The sequence below is a fragment of the Passer montanus genome, unplaced genomic scaffold (genome assembly GCF_014805655.1).
Source record: "Passer montanus isolate IOZ18808 unplaced genomic scaffold, ASM1480565v1 scaffold93, whole genome shotgun sequence".
NCBI lineage: Eukaryota > Metazoa > Chordata > Aves > Passeriformes > Passeridae > Passer > Passer montanus.
Genome location: NW_024374701.1, coordinates 110,122 through 126,099, shown reverse-complemented (window position 1 = coordinate 126,099; position 15,978 = coordinate 110,122). Strand labels below are relative to the sequence as shown.

The following is a 15,978-nucleotide window of genomic DNA, read 5'->3' as shown; positions in this document are numbered from 1 at the left end:
ACACTGACAGTGCCACCAGGGCTGGCAGGTCCCCAGGGGGTGACCTGTGCCCTCTGCCACAGCCAGGGATCACCGTGGGACCCCTCCCTTGCAGCCCCAGGAGGGTGGGAACAGAGCAAGGGCTGCAAAGAGGACACGGTTTATTTGTAGATTTAAACCCAAAAACACTCCCTGGGGTTTGGGGACACATCCCTGGCCATCAGGAATGGAGGAGAGGGACTGCTGCCCTCCCTCCAGTAAAACCAGTAACACTTTTGCTGCCCTCAGGGGTTTGGGCAGGGCTAAAACCAAACATCCCCTGCTCACCCTCCTTCTCCCAGAGACACCAGCATCTCCCACCCTGTCCCGCAGGCTCAGCACCCTCCTGAGCACCCCACAGCACTGTCACGGCGCTGTCACAGCCCCCAGCACCCCCGGCCCGCTGGCAGGAGGGGCTGGCTGCCATCAGAGGCCGGGGCTGCCCGCGTCCAGGCTGTCGATGAAGTCCTGCAGCTGCTGCAGGTGGTGCAGGCGGCCCTGGCGCAGGTTGGCCCTGAGCGCCAGCCCCAGCGCCGCCTCCAGCGAGGGCTCCTTCTGCAGCAGCATGGTGGCCACCACGGCGATGCTCAGGCTGAACTGCTGGTACGACTGCGGGGCAGGGCCAGGGGGTCAGCACCCCAAAGCCAGCACCAAGCCACCCCTGCTTTTAGTCCACAAACCCCCAGACATCATCCGAGCCCCTGCAAACCTACAGCAGCTCCCCCTGCAAGCCCCCCAAAACATCAAATTCACACCCCCAAAGGTCCCCAGGTGAGATTCCCATCCTGGAGCTGCTCGCAGACCCCCAGGTGCCCACGCAGGGCTGCCAGGACTCACCAGCTCGATCTTTGCCTTCCTCTTGAGGACGGCGGCGGAGCGGGGATCGATGCCGGCCGGGAAGGGCGTGGGCAGCACAGGGCAGAGCTGCTGCTGGCCACACACAGCCTGGGAGGTGCAAAAGGCAAGGAAGGCTCAGAGGGGAAAGGGACTGAGCCAAACTGGGGCTGCCAGTGCTGGTCACTAGCCCGGGACTGGTCACCCTGTGGAAGGAGACTCTGGTTTGTCACCCTTCCCTCGGGTGCCTCTGCTCCCCTCTGCCCAAACTTCTCCCCCTCGTTAGCAGTAATTAAGCTGCTCTGGAGGGCTCTCCTCGGCTTCCTCAGAGCTCCATGCCAGGGCTGTTCACGCTCCAGCAGCCCCCAGCCCCGGGTTCCTCCCCTGGCTCTGTTCCCAGCCGTGTCCCGGTTATCGACACGGGCTCTGCCCCCACACAAAGCTGCCCTTTAACCCCACATCCTGCAGGCACGGGGACCCCCCTCTGGCCGTGGTAGTGTCCCCAAGCCCAGGGGGACACTGGGGGTGTCTGGGGGGCACCCAGACCCCGTACCAGGTTTGTCTCACCGGCCCCAGGCGGGTGCTGGGGCCCCGGGGAGGTCTCTGGTGAAGCCTGGCTGGGCTGGGCCTCGGGCTCTGCTGCAGGTCCTGGAGGGAGCTGAGGGTTTTCGGGAGGCTGAAGGCTCTGCAGAGGCTGAGGACACAGAGTGGCTGTGCTGGGGGGACAGAGCTGGCAGCACGGCCCCACTGCCCTCGCGGGGTGGGGACAGAGCTGCCCCACATCCCAAACTCACCCCATCCTGAGCAGCTTCTGCCTCAGTTTCCCCAGCTCCTCGGGGCAGCTGCTGCCAGGAATGCGGGCTGAGCTCAGCCCCTGCCTCTCCAGAGGAGCTGGAGTCCAGGAGCTCCCCCTTGGCAGGGTCTGGAGGGGCTGCTGGGCTCTGGGGATGCGAGCCCTGAGTGCTGCCAGCCTGGGGGACACCGGGGCTGCACGGCTCCACCTGTGTGTTATAAACTCGCCTTTCACTGCAATGCTCTGGCAAATTGTTATTACAAAATTATAAATTATATATATGTTTATAAATTGTAACTGCTTTTAGGCAAAAGACAAGTTTGTAATCGCTTTTGTTGGCTGTGTAACTGAAAATGTGCACAAAGCAAGGCTGTGACAGGAGATAACCCCTCCTGCAAAATATATAACCAAGACAGCACAAGCAGAGAACAAAACACCATAAAAAGGGAATGCCAGCTCTGAAGTGGCATCAGACCATCGGGGGGGGCACCCAGGAGTGCCTGGATGGACCCTCAGACCCTGCAGCAGTGGATTCAGCACTGCTGGACCCTCATTCAATCCAGGGCACAGCTGTGGCCAGCTTGCCCTGAGGATGTGACAAGAAATTTGAGGAAGTCACGCAACTGCAGGGCACAGAGGAGTGCCAGCTGAAAGTGTGTGTGCCTCTGGCTGCAGCCAGGCACCCAGCACTGCTACTTCTGCTTTTCTCATTTGTCCTTTATTTATTTCCTCTTATTAAACTCTCTGGGAGGAGTGGGATCAGTCCCTCACACCGTGCAGGGGCACTGGGGAGTCCACAGCGAGGGGACAAAGGGTTTGGGAGCGGGCTGTGCCTCCCTGCAGGCTCTGCTCGAGGGTGGGAACAGAAAACATCCCCAGGGGAGCAGTGAGCTGCTGCTGGGGAGGATTTGGGGAGCCTGGAGCTGACCCTGAGCCCTTCCCAGCAGTCCCATACCTCAAGGCGCTCCTGGATCTCAGGATTCCTGGGGGTCTCCTCTGGAGGGGCCGGCTCTGCTCCTGGAGCACAGGGATCCTGAGCCCGGCTGCCCACGGCGGGGTGCCCAGCTTCCAGCTCCACCTGGGACAGGAACGGCGTGGGGACACGTGTGGGATGGGATCCACGGGGTGTCCATGGGATTGATGGGATCAGTGGGATGGGATGGGATGGGATGGGATGGGATGGGATTGATGGGATGGGATGGGATGGGATGGGATGGGATGGGATGGAGTGGGATGGGATGGGATGGGATGGGATGGGATGGGATGGGATGGGGTGGGATGGGATGGAGTGGGATTGATGGGATGGGATCCACGGGATGGGATGGGGTGGGATCCACGGGATGGGATCCATGGGATGGGATTGATGGGATTGATTGGATGGGATTAATGGGATGGGATGGGATGGGATGGGATGGGATGGACAGAATGGATCGGATTAATGGGATGGGATGGGATGGGATGGGATGGGATGGATAGAATGGATCAGGATCCATGGGATGGGATGGGATGGACAGGGTGCTGAAACCCACAGGAAACCACGGAGAAAAGCCTGGCAAAACTCCATGCCTGGCAAAGAGACAGCGAGGTGGGGAGGGGAAGGGCTGGATCAGAGAGGAGGGAGATGTCCCAGCAGCCAAGGAGACCCTGAGCCAGAGCTGGGAGCACCCTGGGATGGGGGAATCTCCTACCAGCAGCTCTGCAGCACCAGGATCAGCAGCTGGGCTCTCCAGAGGGCTCCTGGCCGGACTGGGGGGCTCCAGGACACCCCCAGCCCCCACTGGCACATCCTGCAGAAACCAGGACAGCGTGCAGGGCTCGGGTGGGCACACTCCCGCTGTGGGATGGGGGGGACAGGTAAAACCCCTCACCCGTGGCTGTTGCAGCCTCTCTGCAGCACCCTGGGGAGCAGCAGGGGGCTGGGGGGGCTCCGGGGGCTCCTTCCTGGCCAGGGGCTGGCTCCTCTTGGAGGGCTGCGAGTGCGGCTTGTGCCCTGCAGGGTGGGAAAGAGCGGCAGAGCCTCCTCAGCCCGGCCTGGCAGAGGCTGGGGAGCACCCAGGAGCCGGCACGGGGCAGCACACACCTCGGGGGGCTCGGGGACACCGCGCCCGGGGCACCGGGATCAGCTGGCGGGGGTGGCCCCGCGGCCTCGGGGCCGGGCGGTGGCTCCAGGGCGGGTGATGCTCGCGGAACGTCCCCGGATTCCTGCAGGAGCACAGCCCCAGGGAGGGGGGTCGGGTTGGGGAGGGGTCTCTGCGCCACGCCAGCCCGGGCAGGGACAGCTTGCAGCGGCGCTGGTGTCGCTCACTGTCACCCCGCAGGGTCCCCCCGGGTGTGGCACCCACCCTGCGGGGCGGGCGGGGGGCCGGGGCGGGGGCTGCTCCTCCTCGGGGTACTCGGGCCAGGGCTCCGGCACTGGATCCTGCAGGGACAGGCTGGCTTGAGGGAATGACCCCCCCGCTGTGGCTGCAGGGGTCCCCACTCACTGTCCTTGTCACCAAGGGACCCCTGCCCCATTTTAGCCACTGGGGTCCCCACTCACTGTCCTTGTCACCAAGGGACCCCTGCCCCATTTCAGCCATGCCCCCTGTGGCTGCACAGGGTCCCCACCCCACACACTGTCCTTGTCACCAAGGGACCCCTGCCCCATTTTAGGCACTGGGTCCCCACACACTGTCCTTGTCACCAGGGCAGTAACGGAGGGACCCCTGCCCCATTTCAGCCATGCCCCCGTGGCTGCAGCCCTCACCTGGTACCAGCACTCTCCAAAGTCACCCTCAGGGCCTGGGAGGGCTCCTCTGTCACCCCAGGGGGGTGGCTGGGGACACCCGTGGGGTGCCCACCTCCTGTCCTCCTCCTCCTCCTCCTTCCACGGGACGTCCCCAGGGCCAGGGAAGGGTCTGGGCTGCAATGGGAACAGCCAGGGTGAGCCAGGGCCCGCTGGGATTTTGGGGGTTTCTCGCCGCTCCCCCTCCCCGCTGTGGCCCTCGGGGCCTCTCCTGCCCTGGGTTTGGGGTGAGCCCCCCTGCAGCAGGACGCAACGAGGCTGAACCAGCCCCGATTTCACCTCACTGTGAAAATGAGAGCAGCTGACTCAAACACCCCAAACCGAAACCCCAGGAGGATGTGAAACCCCGAGAGCAGCTGGCACTGGCAGGGAACAGGGGCAGACGGTTCCTGGGAGGAACCAGAGGGCAGAAATTTGCTTTTTTTAAGGACAAATCCTCCAACATCCACCATTCCATGCTGTAAAAGCTGAATCCCACTTCTGAACAGGGGAATTTCCAGCACAGCCCTCCCAGGAGTGAGTGTGGATTCCTTTCAGGGTCACTCCTGGAGTGAGCTAAAGAGATTTGTGTGGGTCTGGGTGAGCGACATCAATCCAAGCTGTAATTGCTAATTAACTTTGAAACTATTGATTTAATTAGCAGTGCCCTGCTATAACCATTGTGATAAATGAATGTGATTGGTGCTGACCATTGTGACTATATTGATATTTTAGAAAATATTTGTTAACAAGTAATAGATGAAAAGGATATGTGATTAGTGTCACAAAGCAGATGTTTTCAGTGGTTCATGAGAAAATAGGATACAGGATGTAGTTTGAGATAAGTAACATCCCAAAATGGAATAGGCCTTGGGATAATTAAGGAATCAGCCTTGAAATCACTGTCAAATTTACTTCTTACATGCTTACTGAATTGTATTCATTTTATATAAAATTGCTGCTCAATTAAAACTGCTGCTAAGTTCTAATTTTGTGGTTTATTTAATTGGACATACAGGACCCCATTCACAGCACTGCAGACAACTGGAGGAGATCCTTTAGTCCAACATCGCCATCCTTGGAAACAAATAATCCATTTAACCTGTTTAAATGTATTTGTTTTGCCATTCTTAACCCTGGTGGGAGGGGGAAGCTGTGGACACGAACATCTGGATCCTGCCATTTCCAGACTCCTTTTGGGAATTTAGAAAGCCACCAACTCCTGACTGAGCCTGGGGGGCCACCAGTGGATCCAGACGTGCCCAGACTGGTTTTGGGGATGCGGTTTGGTGAGCCAGGGGCTCCTTGCTGTGACTTGGGAGGGTCTCCCTGACAAACTCTGATGTTCCCTGGGGACATGTCCCCGCAGCCCTGTCCCTTACCGGGTGCCTCCTGCGCCGCCGTCTCCGGGGCTGGTGATCATCCCAGGCTGGCTCATCCCAGGCTGGCTCATCCCAGGGTGGCTCATCCCAGGCTGGTCCATCCCAGGCTGGTCCATCCCAGGGTGGTCCATCCCAGGCTGGCTCGTGCCAGGGCTCCTCGGGGCCGGCAGGGGCACAGGGCCATGGACCATCCCACCACGGGGCGGGCTGTGGGGAGATCAGAGCCCTGAGACCCCCCAGTCCCGGCAGGGATGGGGAGCCAGGGGCCACGGGGCTGTGCTGGGGGAGCCCGGGGGATCCCGGATTCCTCCGGGAATGTTCTCACAGCGCCACGTTCTCCTGCATCCTCGGCATCCCCAGGGATGGAGAGGGAGCAGCGGGTACCCACGGTGGGCCCAGGGCGCTGCTGGGCTCCCACCCTGCCCTGGGAGAGATCCAGAACCCCAGGAGAGATCCAGAACCCCAGGAGAGATCCAGGAAAGCCCAGGGAGAGATCCAGGAGAGATCCAGAACCCCAGCAGAGATCAGGAGAGATCCAGAACCCCAGGAGAGATCCAGGAAAGCCCAGGGAGAGATCCAAGAAAGCCCAGGAGAGCCCCAGTAGAAATCCAGGAGAGCTCCAGGAGATCCAGAACCCCAGGAGAGCCCGGGAAAGCTGCAAGAGAACCCCAGGAGAGTCCCAAGAGAGGCCCAGGAGAGATCCAGGAGAGCCCTGGGAGAGATCCAGAACCCCAGGAGAGCCCCGGGAGAGATCCATGAGTGCTCCAGAACTCCAGGAGAGCTCCAGGGGAGATCCAGGAGAGCTCCAGAGAGCCCCAGGAGAGCTCCAGGAGAGCCCTGGGAGAGCTCCAGGAGAGCTCCAGAACCCCAGGAGAGAACCAGGAGAGCAGGAGAGCCCCAGGAAAGCCCCAGGAGAGCCCCAGGAGAGCTCCAGGAGAGCTCCGGGAGAGCCTGGGAGAGATCCAGGAGAGCCTGGGAGAGCTCCAGGAGAGCCCCAGGAGAGCCTGGGAGAGATCCAGGAGAGCCTGGGAGAGCCTCGGGAGAGCTCCAGGAGAGCCCCAGGAGCCCCCAGCCGCACGTACCTCCCTGGGGAAGCCCCTCCTGCATCCCGGCGGGGGGAACATCCTTCCCGAGGGCCGGCCCGGCCCCAGGAGCTGCGGGAGCCGCTGCAGGGGAAGGGCTGGCTCAGCACGTCCCACAGCACGTCACTGCCGGCTTGGGGACACGGCCAGCCCGGTGCCACCCGCGGTGCTGCCACCCCGGGGTCACCCCCGGGGCCACCGGCACGGGCACGGCGCAGCTGGGGACAGCGAGACCCGCTGGCTGTCCCCCGGGGGTGACACGGGACTGGCAGTGCCTTGGCAGCCCCTTCGCCTGCCTTGCCCTTTGTGTCCCCAAGGGCTTGGGTGAGCCCCCCCCAGCCAGGCTGAAACCCCGTTTTTGTCCCTAAATTGGGGGGTGTCAGCCTCAGGTCCTGCAAAGCAGCACTGGGGCATGGAGGGGTTGGAGAGCCCTGAATTCAAATCCTTCCCTGCACCCCAGCCCTGCTCCTCTGAATCCCAAACCTTCCCTGAATCCCAATCCTGAATCCCAGTCCTGCTTCCCTGCACCCCAGTCCTGCTTCCCTGAATCCCAATCCTTCCCTGCACTCCAATTCTGCTCCTCTGAATCCCAATCCTGCTCCCCTGCACCCCAATCTTTCCCTGCACCCCATTCCTGCTTCCCTGCGCCCCAATCCTGCACCCCAGTCCTGCTTCCCTGAATCCCAATCCTTCCCTGCACCCCAATCCTCCCCCGCACCCCAATTCTGCTCCTCTGAATCTCACCCAATCCTGCACCCCAGTCCTGCTTCCCTGAATCCCAATCTTTCCCTGCACCCCATTCCCGCTTCCCTGCACCCCATTCCCGCTTCCCTGCACCCCATTCCCGCTTCCCTGCACCCTAATCCTGCTTCCCTGCACCCCATTCCCGCTTCCCTGCTCCCCAATCCTCCCCTGCACCCCGATCCAGAGCTCCAGGAGAGCCTGGGAGAGATCCAGGAGAGCCTGGGAGAGCTCCAGGAGAGCCCCAGGAGCCCCCAGCCGCACGTACCTCCCTGGGGAAGCCCCTCCTGCATCCCGGCGGGGGGAACATCCTTCCCGAGGGCCGGCCCGGCCCCAGGAGCTGCGGGAGCCGCTGCGGGGGAAGGGCTGGCTCAGCACGTCCCACAGCACGTCACTGCCGGCTTGGGGACACGGCCAGCCCGGTGCCACCCGCGGTGCTGCCACCCCGGGGTCACCCCCGGGGCCACCGGCACGGGCACGGCGCAGCTGGGGACAGCGAGACCCGCTGGCTGTCCCCCGGGGGTGACACGGGACTGGCAGTGCCTTGGCAGCCCCTTCGCCTGCCTTGCCCTTTGTGTCCCCAAGGGCTTGGGTGAGCCCCCCCCAGCCAGGCTGAAACCCCGTTTTTGTCCCTAAATTGGGGGGTGTCAGCCTCAGGTCCTGCAAAGCAGCACTGGGGCATGGAGGGGTTGGAGAGCCCTGAATTCAAATCCTTCCCTGCACCCCAGCCCTGCTCCTCTGAATCCCAAACCTTCCCTGAATCCCAATCCTGAATCCCAGTCCTGCTTCCCTGAATCCCAATCTTTCCCTGCACCCCATTCCCGCTTCCCTGCACCCTAATCCTGCTTCCCTGCACTCCAATCCTCCCCTGCACCCCAATCCTGCTTCCCTGCACCCCGATCCTGCGCCCCAGCCCTCCCGGCCCGCAGCCCGGTGCCGCTCCACACCGATATCCGCCGGGATCCGCTCCCTCCGGAGCTCTCCCGTCCCTTCCCCGGGAGTTTCCCTTCCTCCCCCCGCGCTCCCGGCGCTGATTCCGCCCCCGGGAGCGCGCGGGGCCGGGAAGCGCCGATCCCCGAGGATCCCTGCGGATCCCTGCGGATCCCTTCGGATCCCTGCGGATCCCTGCGGATTCCTGCGGATCCGAACTCCTGCGGGAACCGCGGGGGGAGCAAAGAGCCGCAAAACGCACCCGGGGGCACCTGAGGGGGTCCCTGCACCCCCGGGGCACGGAATGTCCATGGAAAAGGGGATCCTCGTGTCCCTCAGGACATGGAATGTCCATGGAAAAGGGGATCCTGGGAAATCCTGCACCCCTAGGGTATGGAATATCCATGGAAAAAGGGATCCTGCACCCCCAGGGTATGGAATATCCATGGAAAAGGGGATCCTGAACCCCCAGGACATGGAATGTCCATGGAAAAAGGGATCCTGGGGTCCCCCAGGACAGGAGCCCCCCAGCTCCAGCCACCCTCCAGCTCCCGCACCCACCCCCGGGGCATTTCGGGGAGCGGGACCCCCACTCGCGGGGCTGGAGCAGAGCGGAGGAGGGGACGGGGCGGGGTGGGAGGGTTTGGAGAGCCCTGCCGGGCCCGGGCTCCGCGGCACCCACCTCTGCTGCCGTGCCGGGGGGGCCGCCGTCACCTCCCCGCGCGTCCGTCTGTCCGTCTGTCACCTCCCGGCGCGGAGGGTCTCCCAAACCCCTGCGTGATAAACAAGTCCGCTGAATTTAAGGATCATATTGTTATGAAATGAACACAGTGGGTCATAACGCCAATCAACAGAATGTTTAATAGAGGATAAGAGAAGCAAAGCACAGCGCTGGGCGACAGGGGAGTCCCCGCTCCACCAACTGCCGCGAGTCCCGTTCCCCCCATTCCCCTTTTTGAACAGCTCCTTTTCTGGGTTTCAAGTCATCCTTCCGGTGAATCTGAGCGTGTTCTCCTTGTTGCTAGGGGGTCTTCATCTGCCTCCTGGTGGTCGTTCGATAAAGGCTCGTCGTCTTCCTCGCTCGTATCCCTTTGGCTTATTTAACCTATGTTCTATAATATTGCTTAAAAAGGCACCCGTGGTTAATATCGCTTAAAACAGGCATCTGTGGTTAATATGCTTAAAACAGGCATCTGTGGTTACGGTCAGCTCAGCTAATCATGCTTGAGCAGCCGGTTCCTGCACAGTAGATTTCCCAATTCTTGCTCAACTATTTCATATTTTGCTATGCAATGCAGTTATACATTCAACGGGCAAAAAGAGAGGCCACCACCCTTTCACAATCCCCCCCTTTTTTTTTTTATCAATCTTTTTGTCCGTTGAACCTAGCTTTTCTACTAAACTCTAAATATTCTTCCATTCCTCCCTCTTACAATAGCGATTAATCTGTTAGAAAATAACCAGCACCCATCTGTAAGATTTGGATATGTATGATTTAAACCCGTGAACGTTTTGTTACCCGTCTGATTGGTGGGGTTGTTATCAGTGGTGTTCTCCCTTTTGGCTCCCTCAGTCCCTGCAGATCCTATCACAGGATTAGGTCCCTATAGGGTGTGGATCATGGGGAATTGGCTCCTTCTTTATCAGAAAGTGATCTGAAAAAGATCTTCCTCGATCTTTTCCCGGTTCCCAGAGTCTAGCTCCCCAGGTCTTCCCTATTACCCAAACTGGGTCATCAGTTTCTTTCTGGGTCACATTAACCCGAATACCTACACAATTCCCAGAATTATCTCCTAGTATCGCGCCACCAGAGTCAAGCTGGGGAGGAGTGCAGGACCATGGGTACCAACCGACTGTTATATATGGGTCCCTCCCTCCTCCTGGAACGAATCCATAAGCTACAGTTCCACAACCCCAATATCTACAGTTTAAACAAGGCTGAGTCGTCGGGATAATGCTACACAGTTGACGATTAGGGCTCCTGAAGTTGTTGATTCTCCCACTGGATGAGTGACCATTTGAAGGGTTCATGCGATACATTGGCCTTTGCCCCTGATACCATTAGCATTATCCACACACTCCAACCCCACCTGGAAAAGTGGAAGTACTCACTGCCAGAATGGTTCATTTTCTTAATTCTTTGCCCTGTCATCTCCCCTCTGTTATTCCCCTCGCCCAGTTCCATTATTGTCAGATTGTGGTCTCTGTTTCTGGTGCCGCGTAGGAGTCGCCCCTCCCCATGAATTATTCCTCTGCCTAGCCCGTTGTTTTTTTTTTTATTTTATTTTTTTTATTTCCCCATTCATTCGTTCTACTCTGCCAGAACTTTGGGGGTGCCAGGGAGTATGGTGTTCCCATCTTATCCCTAGTGACCTTGCCAATTCTTTCGTTATTTTAGATGTGAAGTGTGGACCTCTGTCAGAATCGATAGTCTCTGGTAATGAGTTAAGTGATCCACTATTACTAGGAGGTATTTGACTCTTCCCATCTTTGGCAATTCAGTGAAATCTATTTGTAGGTTGGAAAAGGGTCTTTTTGCTAATGGTCTTCCCCCATAAGGCAGCTTTCTCAAGTTGCTTCGGTTTACCCGCAAACAAGTAGGGCATCCCTTCGTAACATGTTTGGCCATATCATGAAGTCCAATACTCAGATATTTCGTGGCAAAATGGTCCACTAGCCCTGGTGCTCCCCAGCGTATTTTCTGGTGTATCTTGTGCAGTGTGCGTTGTGCGACAGCCTTGGGCAGAACCTCCCGTCCATCCTCCAATATCCATTTTCCTGGACGTCCGTATCTCTTTGTTTTTATTGTCTCATATTGTCCTAATCCCAAATGTTCAAATTTTATTATTTTATTTATATAACTATTTTTATAACCATTTTATTACTGTTAATAAATAGTAATAAACTAATATTAAACTATTACTTTATTACTATTACTTTTAAAATTTCAAAACCAAGTGACTGGCGTTTTTCACAGTTACTTAGCTATTGATTTAATTAATGAACAAACGTATTACCCCTCATTACACCCAAAGCCCTGCCCACCCAGCTCATCCCCTCCGGGGCTGCCCCGGGGATTTGTCACCTCCCTGGCCCGGCTGCCGCGGGGGGTTTGGCTGGGACGCGCTGATAACGAACTGGGCGGAACTGGTGTGAACTGGTCGGAACTGGTCGGGGCGGCCACGCGGATTCCGGCATCCTCGGGGAGCTGGGGACACGGGGATGAGCTGAAGTGCCAGGGGTGAACTGCCAGGGATGAACTGCCAGGGATGCGTGAGGAGATCGGGAGGGGAGGGGGCTCCGCTCAGCCCGCAGACCCCAAATGTTGGTAAATGAGGGGAGAAAAGGGAGCCTGGGTGTAGGATGAACTCCCTGATCCCAAATGTTGATAAAAGAGAGGAGAAAAGGGAGCCTGGGGTGAACTTGGTGATCCCAAATGTCAGCAAATGTGGGCAGAAAAGGGAGCCTGGGAGAACTCACTGATCCCAAATATTGGTAAAGGAGGGGGGAAAAGGGAGCCTGGGTGAACTCCCCCATCCCAAATGTTAATAAAAGAGGCGAGAAAAAGGAGCCTGGGTGAACTCCCTGATCTCAAATGTTGATAAAGGAGAGGAGAAAAGGGAGACTGGGTGATCCCAAATGTCAGCAGAGAAGGTGAGAAAAGGGAGCCAGGGTGAATTCACTGATCCCAGATGTCGATAAAAGAGGTGAGAAAAGGGAGCCAGGGTGAATTCACTGATCCCAAATGTTAATAAAAGAGGTGAGAAAAGGGAGCCAGGGTGAATTCACTGATCCCAGATGTCGATAAAAGAGGTGAGAAAAGGGAGCCTGGAGTGAAGTTGGTGATCCCAAATGTTAATAAAAGAGGTGAGAAAAGGGAGCCTGGGTGTAGAGTGAACTCCCTGATCCCAAATGTTGATAAAGGAGAGGGGAAAAGGGAGCCTGGGTGAACTCCCCCATCCCAAATGCCAGCAAAGGAAAGGGGTGGACGGGGGAACTCAAAGCCAAGCGGAGCTAAACCCTGCCAGGCAGGTGCTGTGAAATACCAACCTGTGCTTTGTGTCAGGTACATACAGGACATGTGTGCATGGATGGATGATGGATGGATGGATGGATGGATGGATGGATGGATGATGGATGGATGGATGGATGGATGGATGGATGGATGGATGGATGATGGATGGATGGATGATGGATGGATGATGGATGGATGGATGGAATCCATGGATGGATGGATGGATGGATGATGGATGGACAGACAGACAGACGGACGGATGGATGGATGATGCCAATCCCAATCCCGTTCCCGATCCCGTTCCAGTTCCCAATCCCGATCCCGTTACCGTTCCCAAAACCGTTCCCGATGCAATTCGAGCGGCGGCGGTCCCGCCGCGGGGCATCCGCGCCTGGCTGCGGAGCGCCTTCCGCTTCGCCACCGACCGCAACGACTTCCGCAGGTCGGCACCGGCACCGGGAGCGGCACCGGGGATGGGGTCGGGTCAAGGTCGGGCCCGGAGCAGGGCTCGGGGCAGGGATCGGGAGCCCTCAGGAGCGGGGCGGGGATCGTCCCTCGGGCCCTGAGGTTCGCGCTCCTCGCCTCAGGGAGGACATTTTGGGGCCGGAGCGGGTTCAGGGTGGGGGTCGGGCACAGCCTGGACTGGGATGAACTTTCCCAAAACCTTGTCCCAGCTGAGCGCTTCTGGGGTTTTGTGGTTGCAGGAACCTGCTGCTGAACCTGGGGCTGTTTGCCGCCGGGGTGTGGGTGGCCCGGAACCTGACCGACATCGACCTGATGGCCCCGCAGCCCGTCCCGTAGCCCGGTGGGTGCGGGGAGGGACCGAGGGGGCGGGACCGGGAACATCCCGAGCTGGGAGGGACCCACAGGGATCAAACCCAGCCCCTGCCCTGCACAGACACCCCAGAATCCCACCTGGGTATCCCTGAGATCCCAGAATCCCACCTGGCATTCCCAAGATCCCAAAATCCCCTCTGGGCATCCCTGACATCCCAAAATCCCACCTGGGCACTCCTGAGATCCCAGAATCCCCCCATGGTGTCCCTGAGAGCCCAAAATCCCCCCAGGGCATCTCTAAGATCCTAAAATCCCACCTGGGCATCCCTGAGAGCCTAAAATCCCCCCTGGGTGTCCCCGAGATCCCAAAATCCCACTCTGGCCTGCACAGACACCCCAGAATCCCACCTGGACACCACTGAGATCCCAAAATCCCACTCTGGGGAGCTCTGGCAGCCTCAGGGCTGAGCCCATTCCCTGGGGGAGGAAGCTTTCCCAGAATCCAACCTCAGTGTCCCAAATGCCCCCTCAGTGTCCCAAATGCCCCCTCAGTGTCCCAAATGCCCCCTCAGTGCCCCAAATGCCCCCTCAGTGCCCCAAACGAGCCCTTCCCTGGCTGCTGTCCCTGCCCAGCAGTCTGGGGCTGCAGCCCCCAGACCCAGCCTGGCCCCAGGACAGCGCTGTGCCCCCCGAGTGACACAAACCCCACAGAACCCCACAGAACCTCCCTTCACCCACACTTCAGAGCAGAGCCAGCTCCCCTGACAGGGCTGACTCCTGTCCCAGGAAGGAGCTGGAGCTGCTGGGAGCAGAGCTCAGATCCCGCCAGGACTGGAGCTGTGGAGCTGCTCTGACCCCTCTGGAGCTGCCCTGATCCCTCTGGATCTGTTCACATCCCTCTGGAGCTGCCCTGATCCCTCTGGATCTGTTCACATCCCTCTGTAGCTGCTCAGATCCCCCTGGAGCTGCTCAGACCCCGCTTGGAGCAGATCTGGTCCCTCTGGATCTGCTCACATCCCCCTGGAGCTGCTCTGGTGCCCTGTCCTGCCAGCAGCAGTGACAAGGACAAAAGGTTGAATGCTGAGAGGAAGAATTGGTTTCCCATTCTTTCTTTGACTCATTCCTTTGGGAATTGTTTCCTCGAGGATGTGCATGGAATTTCCTCCTGTACCCCCCACCCCCAGATGTTTATTAAATTTTATGGAATAACAACACAACCCACCCAGGAAGGAGCTGGAGCTGCTGGGAGCAGAGCTCAGATCCCGCCAGGACTGGAGCTGTGGAGCTGCTCTGACCCCTCTGGAGCTGCCCTGATCCCTCTGGATCTGTTCACATCCCTCTGGAGCTGCCCTGATCCCTCTGGATCTGTTCACATCCCTCTGGATCTGTTCTGATCCCTCTGGAGCTGCTCTGATCCCCCTGGAGCTGCTCAGACCCCTCTGGATCTGTTCACATCCCACCTGGAGCTGCTCAGATCCCTCTGGATCTGCTCACATCCCCCTGGAGCTGCTCTGGTGCCCCTGTCCTGCCAGCAGCAGTGACAAGGACAAAAGGTTGAATGCTGAGAGGAAGAATTGGTTTCCCATTCTTTCTTTGACTCATTCAGAAACTTCAGCTTACAAAAAAAAAACAAGGTGTAAAAAGAGTAAAGATTTACAAAAAACAAAAATCATAAAAACATGATTTCTATTTCACACCCAAGAGAGACACAGGGAAGGGCCCAGCCCTGGGACCCAGCAGCTGCTGCTGCCAGGGAAACCCAGCCTGGGATGGAAATCCAGGGAAAATCCAGCCTGGGATGGAAATCCAGGGAAACCCAGCCTGGGATGGAAACCCAGCCTGGGATGGAAATCAGGGAAAATCCAGCCTGGGATGGAAATCCAGGGAAAACCCAGCCTGGGATGGAGCTGAAATCCAGCCTGGGATGGAGCTGGGAATTTTTCTCTGACACAATCCAAGTTTTCTCTTGCTGTGCTCACTTTGCTCAAGGACAGGAGGTTGCAATTCCCAGGAAAAAGTGGGATTTGGGAGCTTTTCCCCCACAACAACAAAGGTTGGCAGATTGTGTTTATCTGATGAGACAAAAGGAGCAAAAAAGGAAGAGGAAAAACACTTGGAGAACTTCCCTGCCTCAAAACTGCATTTTTTTTTTAAAAACCAACCCCATATTTTTGATTATTAAAAAAAATAACCCAGATGAACAGACATCAGGTCTAATATTCAGATTAAAAGGTGAAATGTGAACAGCCAAGCCCCAAAATTACAAAAACCACACCTGAGGTGCAACTGTAGAAGTGACTGTAAATAGTCCAGCTAAGGCTCTTTTTTTTCCCCCACAGAATTCCCAAAATCAGGCTGATTCCGGATACAGACTTTTTGTTTTTGTGGCTTTCCCAGCTCCTCGTGGAATTTGGGATTTCACATTCCTCCCCCTGGGTGGCCCTGCAGGAGCAGAGACCCCCAAAGGTGGCACCAGCCCTGTGCCAACCCAATAAATGACATTTTGCACTGATTTTTCACCCCAAAGCAGTGACAGAGCCCCCCTGGATGTGGCACTGCCACCACCCCACTCCCCTGAGGAAAAGCAGCCACGTTTGTACAAAAAAAGGGGAATTCTCCCCCAATTCCAACTTCTGCTGCCA

The 15,978-nt window shown here is 58.0% G+C and overlaps 2 protein-coding genes across 4 annotated transcripts; one reads left to right on the top strand and one right to left on the bottom strand.

Annotated features, from left to right (window-relative positions):
• Positions 1-94: 94 nt before the first annotated feature.
• Positions 95-7,533, bottom strand: LOC120495957 (basic salivary proline-rich protein 1-like). 3 transcript variants are annotated; one of them, XM_039695954.1, is made up of 12 exons: positions 6,874-7,533; positions 5,792-5,998; positions 4,392-4,547; positions 3,988-4,064; positions 3,726-3,847; positions 3,514-3,635; positions 3,334-3,432; positions 2,601-2,723; positions 1,647-1,853; positions 1,406-1,546; positions 856-963; positions 95-627 (listed from the first exon to the last, which is right to left on the bottom strand). In XM_039695954.1, the coding sequence occupies exons 1-12, from the start codon at positions 6,913-6,915 to the stop codon at positions 445-447; spliced, it is 1,587 nt and encodes a 528-aa protein (XP_039551888.1). In that variant the 5' UTR covers positions 6,916-7,533; the 3' UTR covers positions 95-444. The 3 variants fall into 3 exon arrangements, 2 of the variants coding, with proteins under 2 accessions (XP_039551888.1, XP_039551889.1); XM_039695955.1 differs by having other exon boundaries at positions 462-627; positions 1,647-1,888; XR_005626193.1 differs by having other exon boundaries at positions 593-627; positions 1,406-1,568.
• Positions 7,534-12,822: 5,289 nt separating this feature from the next.
• On the top strand, positions 12,823-14,553 carry TOMM6 (translocase of outer mitochondrial membrane 6). The gene is made up of 3 exons (XM_039695771.1): positions 12,823-13,001; positions 13,264-13,364; positions 14,123-14,553. Exons 1-2 carry the CDS (start codon positions 12,823-12,825, stop codon positions 13,358-13,360), a joined length of 276 nt encoding a protein of 91 aa, XP_039551705.1. The 3' UTR covers positions 13,361-13,364; positions 14,123-14,553.
• The last annotated feature ends 1,425 nt before the right edge of the window (positions 14,554-15,978 follow it).

What these genes read in the sequence shown, in the direction of transcription:
- LOC120495957 (XM_039695954.1), bottom strand. Translation starts at nt 6,915, where the DNA reads ATGTTCCCCCCGCCGGGATGCAGGAGGGGCTTCCCCAGGGAG. An exon ending in GGAGGGGCTTCCCCAGGGAG is followed by an intron (nt 5,999 to 6,873) that starts GTACGTGCGGCT and finishes ATCTCCCCACAG; the next exon opens with CCCGCCCCGTGGTGGGATGG. An exon ending in GTGTCCCCGAGCCCCCCGAG is followed by an intron (nt 3,636 to 3,725) that starts GTGTGTGCTGCC and finishes CCCACCCTGCAG; the next exon opens with GGCACAAGCCGCACTCGCAG.
- TOMM6 (XM_039695771.1), top strand. Translation starts at nt 12,823, where the DNA reads ATGGATGATGCCAATCCCAATCCCGTTCCCGATCCCGTTCCAGTTCCC. An exon ending in GACCGCAACGACTTCCGCAG is followed by an intron (nt 13,002 to 13,263) that starts GTCGGCACCGGC and finishes TTGTGGTTGCAG; the next exon opens with GAACCTGCTGCTGAACCTGG.